This window comes from Rhynchophorus ferrugineus, unplaced genomic scaffold (assembly GCF_030347505.1).
Source record: "Rhynchophorus ferrugineus isolate W39M unplaced genomic scaffold, kcgeb_rfMv2 rfM9, whole genome shotgun sequence".
NCBI lineage: Eukaryota > Metazoa > Arthropoda > Insecta > Coleoptera > Curculionidae > Rhynchophorus > Rhynchophorus ferrugineus.
The window spans coordinates 23,653,303-23,668,762 of NW_027472588.1; the positions used below are offsets into that span (position 1 = coordinate 23,653,303).

Below are 15,460 nucleotides of genomic sequence, written 5' to 3' on the forward strand. Positions count from 1 at the left end.
CTGTGGTATACTGTCGACCTTGTTGAATTCTATCTTTAGTGGAGGTAGAGAACGATATATAAATGATATAAAATCGCTTTAAAATAAAGTTATTTTGGTTACGCAACGGTTTGGTTCGTAGGATCTCAATTGAGGACTCTAAATATAGGTCTATGTTTAAAACGTCTTATAAGTTAACGGGGCGATGTTTTAGGCATTTATTGTTGAAAAGTACAAATTTTCCAAAAAATTACAGCACAGGTAAAGAATATATATATATATATATATATATATATATATATATATATACATATATTTTAAATGTTTTATTTTTCCTTATTTATTTCACAGCAATAAGTATGGGTGATAAATTAGATAAAGAAGAATTAAAGAACAAATTAACTCCTCTACAGTATCATGTTACGCAGGAAAAAGGGACTGAGAGACCATTTTCAGGCATGGGATCTTTTTAAAATTATAATTAAATTATATAAACAAATAGATTTTTAGGATGTTATAATAAAACATATGATGCTGGCACTTATGAATGTATAGTATGCCAACAGCCACTCTTTGCATCGGAAACCAAATATGATTCTGGTTGTGGATGGCCAGCGTTTAATGATGTATTGGATCAAGGGAAAGTTAAACTTACTCCGGACACTAGTGGAGGTATTTCCTTACAATTTTTAGTTAGCGTTGGTTGACATTTAAAGCAAACTATCAGTTTTCAAGTTAGATATATTTGTATTTAATAATACTTTGTTTTATATGTCTCATATTTAAAAGTTTTTACCTTGAGTTTTGTGTGGATCATCAAGCATTGTGTCCTTAATAGAAAATAATTTTGTTTATGGTTGACTGAATTTGAAAATAATAGAATCGGCTGTCCTTTAATGGGTGAATGATTCATTTTGCATTGATTGTTTTTGTTGTGATCTTATTTTTGCAAGGACACAAAAGCTATAACACATAATTCCTTGTTTAGCAAAGTTAACTTAATAGATCAAATTATGTTTACAAACAAGGAATTTGACAATTTAGAATAATATGATTGTTATTGATAGAGAAATTAATTATGATGTTTGTTTTCAGTTTGAATATAAAATTTATTAAAGATAGTTTAATTAAACAACTCAGTTTAATTAAAAAAATATATGATTTGCTCATTATCTGTTAAAACGTTAAAATATCCTTAAGTAACTTTTAATTTGAACATTGTGTTTATTATCGTGAACCACCTCTAATATATTTCGATTATCTTGTTCCAATATATTTTTCCAATTTTTTTCCGTCAGATATAAAATATTTAATTGGAACATAAATATTAGTGAATGAAAACAAATTGAGTAAGTTTAATCTTAGAATCCTGAAAAATCCTTAACCTTGGACTTGCTAGTACATGTGTGTCTACTAATCCTAACAAAGCTTGTGTTTTCTATTTGGAATACTGTTCCTTCTGGAAAACTAATGTAATTATTTTTCTTTTTGTTCCTTCTCTGGTCCGGTCAACGCACACATTACACAACATATCACACTCTATTTTATTTATTTTATTCATTTTTTATCATTCACCCGCTTTTTATGGTTTTTTTGGTTACCGCACGTTTCATTTCCTTATTCTCCCCTTATCCCCTCGTATCTCTCCCGCCCATACATTCATTTAGTCGGAGCAAACCTTTTACTCCTCATATCCCAACCAGGCCGCATAAGGACGGAAGTTACATGTTCTCAATGTGGATCACATCTTGGCCATGTATTCAATGATGGACCCGCACCAACAAAGAAAAGATACTGTATTAATTCAGCTTCTTTGAACTTCACGCCAAAGGATAGTGAGGGTGGAAATAGCTAGGATCAATACTACTTTTTTGTAGTGTATCAAAATTAAACTACATCAATAATATACATAACTAAATATGATAAAATATTTCACATTTAGTAATTAAAACTTTTCAGAGTGATGTTATCATAATAGGTGGTTACACAATTCTTAATTCATTATGTCAAGGCCTAAATATATTTTATTTGAAAATTAATACAATATGTATATATTTGAAAGTTGATGCAATATTAATCATTTAAAACAATATGACTACCAAATTAAAACTCACATAATGAATTATTTATTGTAAATATTAATTCACTGGATATCAAGTTAAATAATAAAATAACTTTTTGACTAAAATTAATTGTATATCTTTTAAATGACTAAAATGTTTTCTCTAAGTAAATAATAATATAATCACAAATCATTTTAAAAAATTACTTAACAAAAAGTAAAAGTGGTCTTATTTTGAGACTGGTGATTACATATGTATTAAGGGTTTTAAAAAATAAATCCAGGCCTGTGGGATTAATATGTATTCTACACAGTTTTTGCAGATAAATACAAGAATTTTCTGGTCATTTTTAACTGGTGAAATTGTTAAGAATTTTTTATGTTGACGAGATAAGCATAGTTTGTGTGCCTCTTGTGAATGTGAAAAATATATTTATTTTTTTAAAACTAATATGTTTTATATTGTTTGTTAATAAATAATAAACATTAGTATGTTGAAAAATATAATCTTTTTTATATGTAATATTTTTACCTAACTTTATGTAAAATTAATAATGGTATTTGAAAAATGTCAGATGCCAGCATCTTGAAGATTCAGATAGCTCTTAGTATATTTTAGCTTGTTAAATAATCATTTCATTTATTTTGTTGAAAATGCATATTACATTTTATATAAATGATTTATTAGTATTTTCCATCATTTTGTACAACTTTTTTAATCTTTCTGGCAATATGACGATATTGTGTCAAAAAATGATGTTAGACAGCACTCTTTAAGGGTGTTCTTGGAATAAATTACATATTACTAACAACTCAGCTATTCTAAATACATCGTAATTTTGCCAGTTCTATAGAACTCCAAAATTTTAACATAGCTCATACTTGATAGTAAAGTTTTTTAGGTGTGATGCCTGAAATAAAATCTCAGTTATGTTAATTTGTGCTAAGTAATTAGACAAAACTTACCTAATTGTAGCGAAACTCAACAGCATTTTTATTACCCTTAGTAATTCAACAATAATCTGTACATGTTGATCATTTCAGTAGGTGATCCCTGCGTAAAATATCTTATTTTAAACCTATAATTTTATGTCCATTAATCAAATTGGATAGTAATAAACTTGACAAGTCCATTATCGTGCAGTAACGCTTGTTCGATGGACTTAAAACTGAATTATGCTCGTTATGGGTTCTAGAAGGATATAACGTTGTATCACTTCATTAGAAACATAGTATCCGTTATAACACCTTGTTTTGGAACTGTTGAATTATGTTAGGTTTGCTAGAAAGGCCCTGTAGTAGGCATAAGTATTGATCTTATTATCCAACTTTTCTAAATAACTTTGGCTTAGTTTAAGTTGTTTTTGTTTAGCAAGTATGTGTTGCTTCCAAATAAGTGGTCAATCTAGATGCATGCCGATATGCTTAGCACCCTCAGCCTGGGGTAGTTACCGATTTTAACATGGTAGACAGATTCTTCTACGCAAGTTAAATGTTACATAGGTAGATCTTCAAAGGTTTTAATAGGCCAAGTTTTCAGCCCCAGTTACATTTTATTAATGTGAGTAGACTCCTGGATGCTGTTATCCTCTGGATCTTCATGAGATCTAAGATTGCCGTTCAGTTTTACCAATGTGTTCATCGTCTTATTTTATAATAAACTGTCTATTTGTAAAATAAAATTTCAATGTTGATGAGACATAAGTTTTTAGGTTTAACCTGCAGCCCAAAGTGCCATACTTTATCAAAAGCCTGACATATGTCCATGAATGCAGACAAAGGAGAATGCAATACGCTATGTATTTGTTCTACACTTCCGTGCTTATTATGAAACCCAAAGTAATGTTCCGTATATATAAATATTTTCTATTATTGTTTGAAAGCACAGTTTCTCAAAAGCTTTTAAGATCATAGGTCATAAATTGATATGCCGTTAAGAGATTACCTCTTTTCCTAGGAAAGCAATAAATTCGAAACATTACGTTAAATATAAATGTTATTAATTTTATGCCCTTTTCTGATAATTTTTCTAGAACTTTTCCAGAAATTACTTTACAGTGTTTTTTTTATGGGGTCTAGAAAGTCGGTAATTTTATTTTCTTCAGATGTCAGTAATCAGAACAATTTAAAAACATTTTTTAAATTATTAGAAAAAAAACGCCGTTTTCTTTACTTTTCTTTGCCTAATTATTCTTAAAGAATCGGTTATGCTATTTATATCTTGAGCCTTATTTATGTCTAGTCCTTGGTTTGGTCGTCGCGGAGCAATTTTTTCGGTTCTTTTATTGATTTTTTAAATTTTCTCGTTATCTTTAGTTTTTACTTGTTGCCAATTTGTTCTACCATTTTGTTGAATTTTGGATGATATATGGTTTTCTCTTTGAAGCAATTCGCTGTTAGCGGTCGTACATATTATATTTTTTGTTATATTTATTGCTGTTTTTCTATATTTTTCAGTTAAAGTGAAATTTAGAGAAGTTATTTTATATAACATCTCTCTGTACGAAGAAGAGGATTTATCTCTTGTGGTAATTTCTGAAACGACTGTTACTGTGAATGATCAGACAAGATGTCAAAGCTTATTCTGGTCTATACTTTTTTGTATCAATATGTTTCGTTATAGAAATATATGTAGTGTTGGCGTTTGTTCTGTTTGCCAATATGTTGGTTCGCCAATTGTTATCGATTTTCTGTTTTCATTACTTTGACACAACTAATCGATAACTTATTAATGTGTTAAAAATGTTACGATATATTTGGCCTTGCTATATTTAAGTTGACAGTATATAGGAAACATTGATAGTGGTCCATGAACTTCTATAGTTAGACAAATTGCTTGTTGAAAGTCTTTGTAAATGTTTTTGTTTTTACAGCAATGCCTCAATTTATTATCGCTCTATTATCTGGCTGGTTCAATAAGTGCATATTGTTTGCACATTTTGTACAAGACTTTTGTCAACCATTTGTTATTAAGTAAGCTGGATGGTACGGGCTGTTTTCTTTGCTGTTTGCTTCTTTTTCTCGTACGACGAGCAACCCTTGTAATCTGCTAGCTAATTGCCGTTGCAATTGGAGCATTTAACCTAATCGTTGCGCACAGTTTATAGTTTTATGTATATTTTACGTATCCAAAGGATTTGTGACATTACTTGTGTCCCCGTGCGCTTGACACCTTATATATTGTAAAGTCACAGGCTGTAGCTGCCGACCTGCCCCCAGGAATCTGAGACCAATTCAATCTAGACAAGCCTCTAGCAACACTGCACCGCAGCAGATGCTCAGCATCCTGCAATTCATCCAATCCCAACAATTCCTTCCCAATGTAGCCGCCTAAGCGGCGACCCCTTTCCCGTCTAGCTTTCAGCAGTTGCTTACTCGTCGAAATGGCTGCTTCCAAAGTGCTATAAAAACCATGTGGATTGCCAACAACCTACGCGATAAAAAAGTGGAACTGTAACTCGTTCTTTCGTTTTCCGACATCGATATAGCACTTATCCAGGAGACTCTCCTAAAACCATCTCATCGTTTTTCCCTTCTAAACTACGTTTTACAGGAATGACCGTGTCCCAGCTTGCAATGGCGGAACTGCTATCCTAGTCAAAAAAGGAATAAAACACAACCTTCTGCCTTCAATTGTATCGTCACCAAACATCGAATCCACTTCTATCCAGGTGGATACTCAAGATCGTCCAATCGTGATCACCTCCTTGTACAAGAAATGCTCCACGCATGACTCGTCTGCCTTCAAAACGCTCTTCGACCGCCCAACCTCAAAAATAATCAGTGGAGACTTCAATGCTCACCATCCCACGTGGGATTGCAAGCGCGCAAATCGAGCATGCATTGATATCGTAGCACTCAGCGCAAACTTAGGCTCGGTCTCGCCCTGCCGGATGAGCCTATCCATCACCCCGCTATTGGACAACGGAGTACTCCACGCATTTTAGACTTTTTCATTCTCCAGAACATCAATCGTCCTTCTGATGTACAAGTTCTCCACGCTTTACATTCGGACCATCGTCCCATTATATTAACTCTCGGGGACTGCTGTGCAATCGAAATTCCCCGCTTTAAAGTCAGGAAGAAAACCGACTGGAAGAAATATCAGGAAATTCTCCTGGAATCCGGTCCAATCCCGAAAATGTATCAACCTGACCAACTCGAGCGTGCTGTGTCGAATCTAAATACAGACATCCAGTCCGCCTATGAGAATTCATCATTCAAAGTTCTATCTTATTCAAACTCTCAAAGTGAGCCAGTTCCTGAAAGCATCGAGTCACAGATCCGACTCAAAAATCGTCTCTATCGTAGAGATCGTGCCACCCTCAATTCGACAGACAAAAGGGAGGCCAACAGGGTAAAACGAAAAGTGAAGGAAACCGTTAAAGCTTGGCAATCCGACAAATGGAACTCGTTTCTAGCGGACCAAAGGCTGGATCCCAACTTTCTGGCGACTCTCTAAAAGCCCTTCCCTAAAGTCAGCGGAGACAGGAACTTTCGCAGTCACCGACCACGAAAAGACTGAGCTCCTCGCTAAAACCTATGAGGCCCAAATGGAACGCCTCCCTCCTGCTACAAATATAAACGCTGCTAAAAACGACGAAATCATTAAGAAGGCCAACTCCGTTCATTCTCAAGAGTTTAGGTGGAATTCCCAGATTCACAGGTCCCTCCATAAAGGTCAAGGTATTGTTAATTTGCTGTTCCCACTTATCAACCGGACCAGCAGGATTTCTCTCAATAAAATCTCTCCTGTACAAGATGCTGGTTTGATCAGTTGTTCTATACGGCACATAACCAGTCCAACTCGCTTATTACTGCGGGTAACAGGATTCCCCTTCCTGGTTTCAGGCCAAAGAAAAGAAAAAAAAACATTGTAGTCACTCATTTTACACGTGATATAGCATACACTTAATTATGATATTTTCTAGATTTTTAATGCTATGTACATTTACATCATGACATTGTTCGACTGGAATTACCTTAGTGGCCTTAAAGTAGCGTGGTATAGCACAAACTTTTCTCAGATTTTGGTCTGAATATGCGGCATCGCGTTTCTGTGATCTAATTTCTTTATAACTGTTTTTAAGTGCTCAGTGTCAAACACTTGTGTTTTTATTATTTCAAACCTAATTGTATATATTAATATTAAGATATACAAATGGTTAGATGTAATGATTTTTAGTAGATAATTACTCCTCGATACTTTATGAGCAGATGTGTGATTACTCCTACATTTTCTTAGCTTGATCTTATATTTGTATCAATTTCGCCTGACTGCTAAAACTTGTTTTCTATTCTGTTGTTTTCCTGGTCTGTTTTTACACAATTTGTTCATCAGGTTATTTATCTTAATATAGACAATTTTAGATCAATACTTTGTGTAATTTAGAAAAGATTGTCATTAAAACACACTAATCAATATTAAAAAAGAATTTAATACCACACACTATTTCTGTTGGCAACAATAGTATGTCTACTCAATCACAATTTGTCATAAATACTAGTGCAAAAATACTATTAACTAGTCTCAGTAAACAATTTCATTCATACAGATAGACATCTTTTTCGACATATTCATTTTTATATAAGTATACAATATTCTAGTTTTTATTACAAAATATATATACTTAGAAAAGGAAACATATGATATGGCTAAATATAATAAAAATAAATATACAAACAAGTTTTTACATCTAATAAAGCTCACAACAAGTATTTACAATAAATTGAAAAATAAATCAGTTCAAAAAATGCTTAAAAACTTACTCTGAATAACGCTTAATCGAAAAATGGCACTAAATACAATCGGTGCTAATTGGAACACGAAATATCCGGGTTTTTAAATAGGTATAATAATTTTTCCGCATCATTGCAGTAAAAATTCTAAATTGTAATATATAATAAAATAAATGGACATAAGAACGTAGCATAAAACCTTTACCAAGAATTGAGGCAATCAGTCGATTTATAGTTGTAAAAGTAATAAATGCGAATTGAGTTTATAGAGAAATTCAATTTCATAACAAAGCCCCAATTGTGATAATAAATAAGTCAAAATATAAGCAATGGTGACACTTGGCAAAAAAATACCATATATAAATTACCAACATAATTTTTAACAGATATATATTCCGTAAAATATAGAATCTCTTAAAACAAAATTACTATTGCTAAATTAATATAGAACTTAACATATACAATACACAAAAATATTGCATCTGCTAAGTTATCTATATATTTTTATTGATATTGTTTGTTAATATATTTTTATATAATAAGAGCTATATCATTTACAATAATTAAAAACGCATCACTAATATAGTGATTCATGTTATTTTAGTACCTTATGAATACAACGTTTTAAATTAAACATGTTTTAAACATTTGAAATTAAGAATATTATTAGCCACAAGTATAAATTAGAAAAAAAGTAAGATAAAGATAAATGAATGGTACTTCCGCCCGTGTTAAAGCAATATAAGTTCAAGCAAATGAAGTTAATCTATTCTAGTTTTAGTTGGGTGTGTATCACATTGAATTTTGAGCTACCTATGAAAATAGTTATAAAATTTCAAATCCCAAAGCAAGAGCCACCATTTAGTTGAGAAAAACTAAGCAACCTAATATGCAAATATGCTTGGTACAGCAACAGATGGTTTACATTAAATTAGATTATATTTTTTATGAAACTGTTTATTTTTTCGGTAAACACATCTGATGCAACTAAAATGTAAATATATGACGAATATATATTTCAATTTTGTCAACTAACACATAAAATTTTGTCAATTAGTTGACAGTGTGGCGTCTTGAGCAAACAAAACGATACAAAAACAAATAGAACGGCATGCTAGATTTTACAGGATGAGATAAAAGTCTGTTTTGTAATATATTTTTATTAATTAATTGCAGCATCATTGAGATGATATAAAAGGGAAATAATATTTGCCATAATATTTACATTAAGACTTTTTTTTACCATCTACCATCTTAAAATGCGCACATATTATTGTGAAATTAGGCACAGTCTGATTTCGATTTTACATACAGCTCTCTAATAAATGCTTACATCCTTAAAAAAAAACGCTCAACTATCTTACTAGAACTGCAGAACTAACTTTTTTATGATGGAGGTTTTATATATTCCAACAAACCGAAGATTTGGATATAAAAGAAATTAAGAATAAGGGCACGTAAAACAGCATACAATTTTATTTGCTTAAAAGCTTTTTGTAACATTAACAATGCTGTATTCAAATTTTATTAATTTCTGTTTATTTATCCAAATATTCGATTTATGCGTCATAAAGCAAATTAAATGTCAACTAATAAAATAATGAACTACCGATCAAAAATACATGATATTAAAACTAACAAATGATGAGATGAAATAATTCAAACCTTAACATTTTTGGTAATTCTGTAAATGTATGCATTCCTAGTAAAATAGAGCATAGTCTGTAATATTATCAGCCCTAAATGAGCTGATGCATTTAACGCTAGTGTTGTTTAGCTGCATCTTTAGCAGCTAAAATTAAGGGTGTTAAACTGGCTAAAGGCCGGGCCAATTTTAAAAATGGATGCTAAAAAATATAACATACCGGATTAATATATTATTTAACTCATTCCATTAAACTATTTATTTGATTTCGAATATTAAAACTTAAAAAGTGAAGATTATCAACATGCATACCTTTAAGAGATCTCGAGCTGAAGCTCTTTTGTCAACTTCTACTGCCAAACATTGGTCTAAAAAGTCCTGGAAAGGGTCCGATAATTTTTCTTTATCTTTTATGTCAGGCTTTCCATTAGTAGCAATTAGATAAAGTGCTCTAAGTGGGTTCTCGTTTAAATATGGCGGTTCACCTTCAATCATTTCAATAGCCATAATACCTAATGACCATACGTCAACCTAAAAAATAAAGCACCGGTATAATTTTGCAAGAAAACAAACATTTTAAAGAAATAAAATTTCTAAAAAATAACTAATGAATAAAAGTTATATAATTAAAGTAAATATTTAAGAATCATACCAACCTTCGGCCCATACTGTTTTCGAGTAACTACTTCTGGAGCCATCCAGTAAGGTGTTCCTACCATGGTTGTTCTTTTTGATTGTTCTGGACTTATTTGAGCACAAAACCCGAAATCCGCTATATAAGCATATTATATATAATAAAGCAATTAAAGTTATAAAATATGATACTTACTTAACTTAACTGAACCATCTAATCCCAACAAAATATTATCAGACTTAATATCTCTGTGGATGACTTGATTGGAGTGTAAGAAGTCTAAAGCCTGTAAAACTTCTCGGCAAACTGCCGCTATTTGTCCTTCATCCATACAAGTTTCTGTCACAACATCAGTTAAGGACCCACCTGGTAGATACTCCATCACAACCCACAATTCCTATAATAATACACTTTTAGAACTACTTGGAATAATAATTAGATACAACCAACGCTTTTATAAAAATATTTACCTCATTAACTAAGTAACTATCTAAGTAGTTAACGACGTTACTATGTTTATTTTCTCTCATTACTAGAATCTCATTAATAATCAGTTCTTTCTTGGGTTGTTGTGATAAATTCATTTGTTTGATAGCAACTTCCATGCCTGTGCTGCTCTCCATAGCTGTATAAACAGTTCCTGACGCCCTAAAATATATATTCCTTGCTCTCTTGTATGTTTGCTAGAATTAACTACAACAAACCCTTGTCCGATTTTGTCCAATTTTGTGTATTTCCTATTCGGATCGCCCACCGATACAATGCTTCTTAATTTTTCTAAAATTTCTTCATCACTCATTTTCTTTTTCCTCTTTTCTGACGCAGCCCTAGACATCTCTGGACCAGGAGGGTTCTATATAAATAGATGTATTATGAAAAGAACTTACAACATAATAAAGTGATAAACCTTGTTTCTATCCAATACTGTGGGAGCGCCTCCCGCACTATTTGAATTTGACGTAGCCGATGGCGTACCGGTAGTATTGGCATGCGAAGGACTATGACATACTGAAGTTGAATTTGCATTAGCCGGTTTTTCATCTTCAATCGGCTTAGTATACTGCAAAAGAATCAAAGAATGTGTCACAACTTATTAAAAAATTGGACAAAAAAGACTATTTCAAGTTATTGAATATCTAAAATAATCTATTCTAATATCTTACGATGCTTTTGGTGCGCTCAGGCCTGCTTACTATTGGTGGAGGTGGGGCCTCATCCTCAATTTCTGAACTTGGTGCATGTACTGGACTATGGTACGAATGTGGAGCACCATCAAGGTCAGTTGGAGTTGTACTACTTGGGCTTGAACTTGATACATGACTTAATGATGAGCCTATAAAAAATTATAATATCTTTATTATGTATAAAAAAATCTGTTTTCACAAAAATAAATTATAATAATAATGTATAAAGTACTTTCAGGCCATACTAATACATTTAATATATTTAATGTACTTTTCTATGATTAAGTTATCATTCATTTCTATGATTAAATTATCATGCTCAATCTCACTTATAAAACGAAAAACTTGATAAGAATTATATACTTTACAAATATCAGAAAGAAAAAACATGATATAAAGACATTTTGATATTATCTTAATTCATCATTAATCTATAGCCGACCTTAAGAGTGTCTAATTCCTACACAATAAGCTGCTGTTAATGTCGAATGATTTTTTCACAGAAGCTCACTACAGTTGGCTATAGGCCACAAACATCATCTGGTATCAGACAATGCTGGGTCTCCTAGTTTTCAAATCTCCTATGGTCTTGACCCATATATTTTTGGAGCTGCTCGTGGTGCATCTTTCATCCAAAAGCTCGATTTCGTCACAGAACTCTGTGTTCACGTTCACCTTTCACTTGATAGACATATCCAAATTATTATCTACATCTCTGAGTTGGTCGTCAACTATGCGTTAATTTGATTCCAAAGAAAAGTACGTAGAATACAATTGCCAGACTGTAATAGTGTCCAAGTCTCAGAGCCATACAAAAATATTAGCAAGATAAGGGGAATTTTATTATTGAATGTGATCTTTTCTCTTTCACATACAATATTGTTTTAAAAACACAAAAGTTCTTGCGGCTTGGATGACTCAGCTTATTACTTCAGCAGTAGACGTAACTTTCTTCTCCAGTGTTACTGATCCTAAATACTTAAACCACTGCACTTACTCTAACTGGATTTTTTTGAGCTTTGCAATAGCGAGCGATCCGTCAGTTGGCAATGCTTTAGTATTTCCTTCACTCATTCTCAGGCCATAGAGCTCTGCAATATGAACGATGTTCGTTTTGTTCGTTCATATATAAATCGAACTATATCACGAAGAATGCCTTAACAATTGTAACAATAAATGTACGCTACATCACATCACATCAGTCAAGAAGTTTGTAGCACCATGAATAACGCCTATTTTTATGTCTATTTTTAAAGACTCTTCACATAGTTGCGTCCATCAATATGTTGACAAGTAATAAAGAGACATCTCCTTAGCAAACGCCGACTCGGATTTCAAATAAATTTGACAATTTCACACTCCTACGTAGCTAATGGGATCATCATAAGATGCTCAAAGAAGCAATAATAGTTTAATATTTTTTAGGGGACCATGTTCAGTTTCTAAAGTGAGAATCAGTATATCCGGTGGAAAGCAACACGAAAAATCAATAAAAACGACAATCAAACGTTTTCCACGTCTAATGTTACTCTATAAACTGGCAGAATGCGAAAATCTTATCTACAGACCCGCGATTTGGTTTTTATTCTATGCTAACTACTGTTATTATTTTTTATAATGTTAGTTTGAAAACGTCATTTTTTAATAGTTTTCTCAAATTAGTATCCACGATTCAAATAAACAACTACAAAAATGTAACTAATTAAAATGTGTAATTACTTACATATCATGCAAAATTAAAGCACATTTATATTGTATAATGGTCTTAAAATCAAATGAATCAAATGGCAAAAGTTCAAAACTGTAAACATAGTAAAAGTAGACTAAGCTTTACAACTTACATACACTACAAAATGTCTTACAAAGAAAAACCATACATTTAGTAGAAAAACCTAAAAGATTTGCAGTCTATATAATCAATAAAAGTGATTTGCATAAGTAGAAGAATGATAATAATAAAAAGTTGTCTACACTCTATAAATAAAAGAATGAATCTTAATTTAAAAACTTACCAGAATGAGTAGTGGGGGTAGCCTTTGTCATGTATTTAGTGTTAGGCGGTTCTTTGGAACTATTGTCATACCAATTCAATACATCTAGAACAGCTTGTGGGTTATTTTTCTGTTCTTGTTTGCTGATATTTGAGTTCATCAACAATCTTGACCAGGCTTCTGGCATCCCCTATAACAAAAACACCAATGTACTTTAAAAAGGAAATAATCTAAATTAAGATACATTCACACTTTTAAAATGTAGAATTTTTTTACTACTTTCCAATCATGATTAAAACACATAAACAATGTACGAGGGTATGGACAAAAAATACCTTATTTATATTGACCTTAAAATACAGCTTAAATTAATCCAAAGAAAATAAATTTGCTTATGACCACTATAAAATGTCAGGAAATATAATTTTATATGCAATTAAATCAATATTTTTTGTCATATTAGGTGAATGTCAAGTAATAAGGAAAGATTACTTGTTGATCGCATCCCGTAACGAGTGTATTTTTTAAATTAAAATTTTTAATTAAATTACCATAATTATTTGTTTTAACACATAAGACCAGACCTAAAATTAAGAAAACAAGACCATCCAAAAATGTTAAGCTGTCTACTTCAAATCCCTGCAGTATTAAATAACATTTTCTTAATTACATTAGGTTAAAACTGAAATACACCAAATGCATAAAATAAATCCACCATTTCCAGAAATTGTAAAATTAAGTCAAATAAATATCACAATAGATGATACTTATATGAGATTAATGTAAATAACCTCTATAGGCCTGAAATTTAATATTCTGAATTTAAAAACTTAATATTCTGAAGGCTTATATTATTTTCATAACAGCTGATATTTTTGAACTACACATCCGGCCCTTCCCGATTTGTGGAGTTGTGTGTGCTGAGAATATATAATTACTGCATAATGAATTAGTATTAATAGCAATAAACAAACGTCATCACGGCTAATACTGCTAAAATTGGATCAAAAGCTCAGGTATTGTTATTAATAATATTCTGCAATATATTTTTGTAAGTCTCTAATAAAAACTAAACTAAATGTTGATGTATATGTAAAATTCTGTTAATGAAATTTTACTAAATATTAAATTAAGTGTTTTATTTATAAAAGTAATTTTATGATGTCATTTAAAGCATAAAATTATTAACTACTTGAGTCATAACTACATCCTTTGATAAATGATAAAGTATTATCACTTGCTAACTTTCTAATGAGCCCATCAAACAATAAATGTGAATAAAGATATTTGAGAGTATATAGAAGTGTGAATTGATTTAATTAAAAAAAAAACATCATGCAACAGTTCCATTACCAAACACCTACATTAAAATGAAAATAAACTGTAAATATTCTAATCTGAATGCAACTAAACAAAAATTCCAATACCATTTTCTCATATTACTTACTTTCAAAGGCAGCTTGTAACAAAATTAAATCATATTATTACTGATGTTAAACCGAAAATAATAACAAGCACCTACTCTACTAAACAAAAATATTAACTTTACTATTTTATATGTTATGTGAAATACTTACAGTAAATTCTCCGGAAATTGGATCAAAACCAACATGTACGGTATGCTCAAAATTTGTTGGATAAGAAATATTTGGTTTATCAGAAGAATATTTTGATAGTGTAGATGTCTTTTTGGCTTTAAGATTTTTTTTCTTCCTATCGGCATCTTCGGGTTCCTTAGGAAGTGGCCTATCCACTGATATTGGATTTACAAAATCTGTACCCCTGTTTGATGTTAATCGAACAGGAGGTGCAGGAGGCTTTTCATCATCAGAAGACATTTTTTTCTGGAAAAGGAAATTTTAAAATTACGCATTCACTTCACAAACAGAATTTTAGCAGCATATTTATAGTCAGGTACATATACATTTCACATAAATTCTATTTATATGGGCGGGCCGGTACAATGCGTCATTATCATACTTACTGGAAAATAAGAGGCACTAAACTGAACGATACTGAAAACAGAAGTCAGCACTTAAATAAACTGAAAGAAGTCAAAATAAGAACATTTAATAAGGGATATGTACAAAACAATTAGTTTAAAAATCCAAAACTACTCGGAATGACTACCATTTTGATATTATAGCAGTTTTCATTTTACTGTAAATATTAACGACGTACAACTGATTATGTAGTCTCATACTCTTCTTGTTCTATACGTATAAA

At 31.4% G+C, this 15,460-nt stretch overlaps 2 protein-coding genes across 4 annotated transcripts; one reads left to right on the forward strand and one right to left on the reverse strand.

The window, feature by feature from the left end:
* Positions 1–23: 23 nt before the first annotated feature.
* SelR (methionine sulfoxide reductase SelR) lies at positions 24–7,416 on the forward strand. Of its 3 annotated transcripts, none has more exons than XM_076415406.1 (4): positions 24–240; positions 331–435; positions 490–651; positions 3,754–7,416. In XM_076415406.1, the coding sequence occupies exons 1-4, from the start codon at positions 153–155 to the stop codon at positions 3,795–3,797; spliced, it is 399 nt and encodes a 132-aa protein (XP_076271521.1). In that variant the 5' UTR covers positions 24–152; the 3' UTR covers positions 3,798–7,416. The 3 variants fall into 3 exon arrangements, with proteins under 3 accessions (XP_076271521.1, XP_076271519.1, XP_076271520.1); XM_076415404.1 differs by lacking the exon at positions 3,754–7,416 and adding an exon at positions 1,647–2,543 and having other exon boundaries at positions 29–240; XM_076415405.1 differs by lacking the exon at positions 3,754–7,416 and adding an exon at positions 1,683–2,543 and having other exon boundaries at positions 29–240.
* Positions 7,417–7,459: 43 nt separating this feature from the next.
* Pak (serine/threonine-protein kinase PAK 3-like protein) lies at positions 7,460–15,451 on the reverse strand. The gene is made up of 11 exons (XM_076415396.1): positions 15,219–15,451; positions 14,812–15,078; positions 13,256–13,424; positions 11,223–11,392; positions 10,967–11,119; positions 10,764–10,912; positions 10,530–10,707; positions 10,255–10,456; positions 10,082–10,197; positions 9,738–9,956; positions 7,460–9,627 (listed from the first exon to the last, which is right to left on the reverse strand). Exons 2-11 carry the CDS (start codon positions 15,070–15,072, stop codon positions 9,544–9,546), a joined length of 1,701 nt encoding a protein of 566 aa, XP_076271511.1. The 5' UTR covers positions 15,073–15,078; positions 15,219–15,451; the 3' UTR covers positions 7,460–9,543.
* Between the last annotated feature and the right edge of the window lie 9 nt (positions 15,452–15,460).

Excerpts from the sequence above, each read along its gene's own strand:
- SelR (XM_076415404.1), top strand. The coding sequence starts at position 153 with ATGTTTAAAACGTCTTATAAGTTAACGGGGCGATGTTTTAGGCATTTA. Across the intron at positions 241-330 it reads TCCAAAAAATTACAGCACAG|CAATAAGTATGGGTGATAAA; the intron begins GTAAAGAATATA and ends TTTATTTCACAG. Across the intron at positions 436-489 it reads GACTGAGAGACCATTTTCAG|GATGTTATAATAAAACATAT; the intron begins GCATGGGATCTT and ends ATAGATTTTTAG.
- Pak (XM_076415396.1), bottom strand. The coding sequence starts at position 15,072 with ATGTCTTCTGATGATGAAAAGCCTCCTGCACCTCCTGTTCGATTAACA. Across the intron at positions 11,120-11,222 it reads CTGAGCGCACCAAAAGCATC|TATACTAAGCCGATTGAAGA; the intron begins GTAAGATATTAG and ends ATTCTTTTGCAG. Across the intron at positions 9,628-9,737 it reads CAGCTCGAGATCTCTTAAAG|CATCCATTTTTAAAATTGGC; the intron begins GTATGCATGTTG and ends TATATTTTTTAG.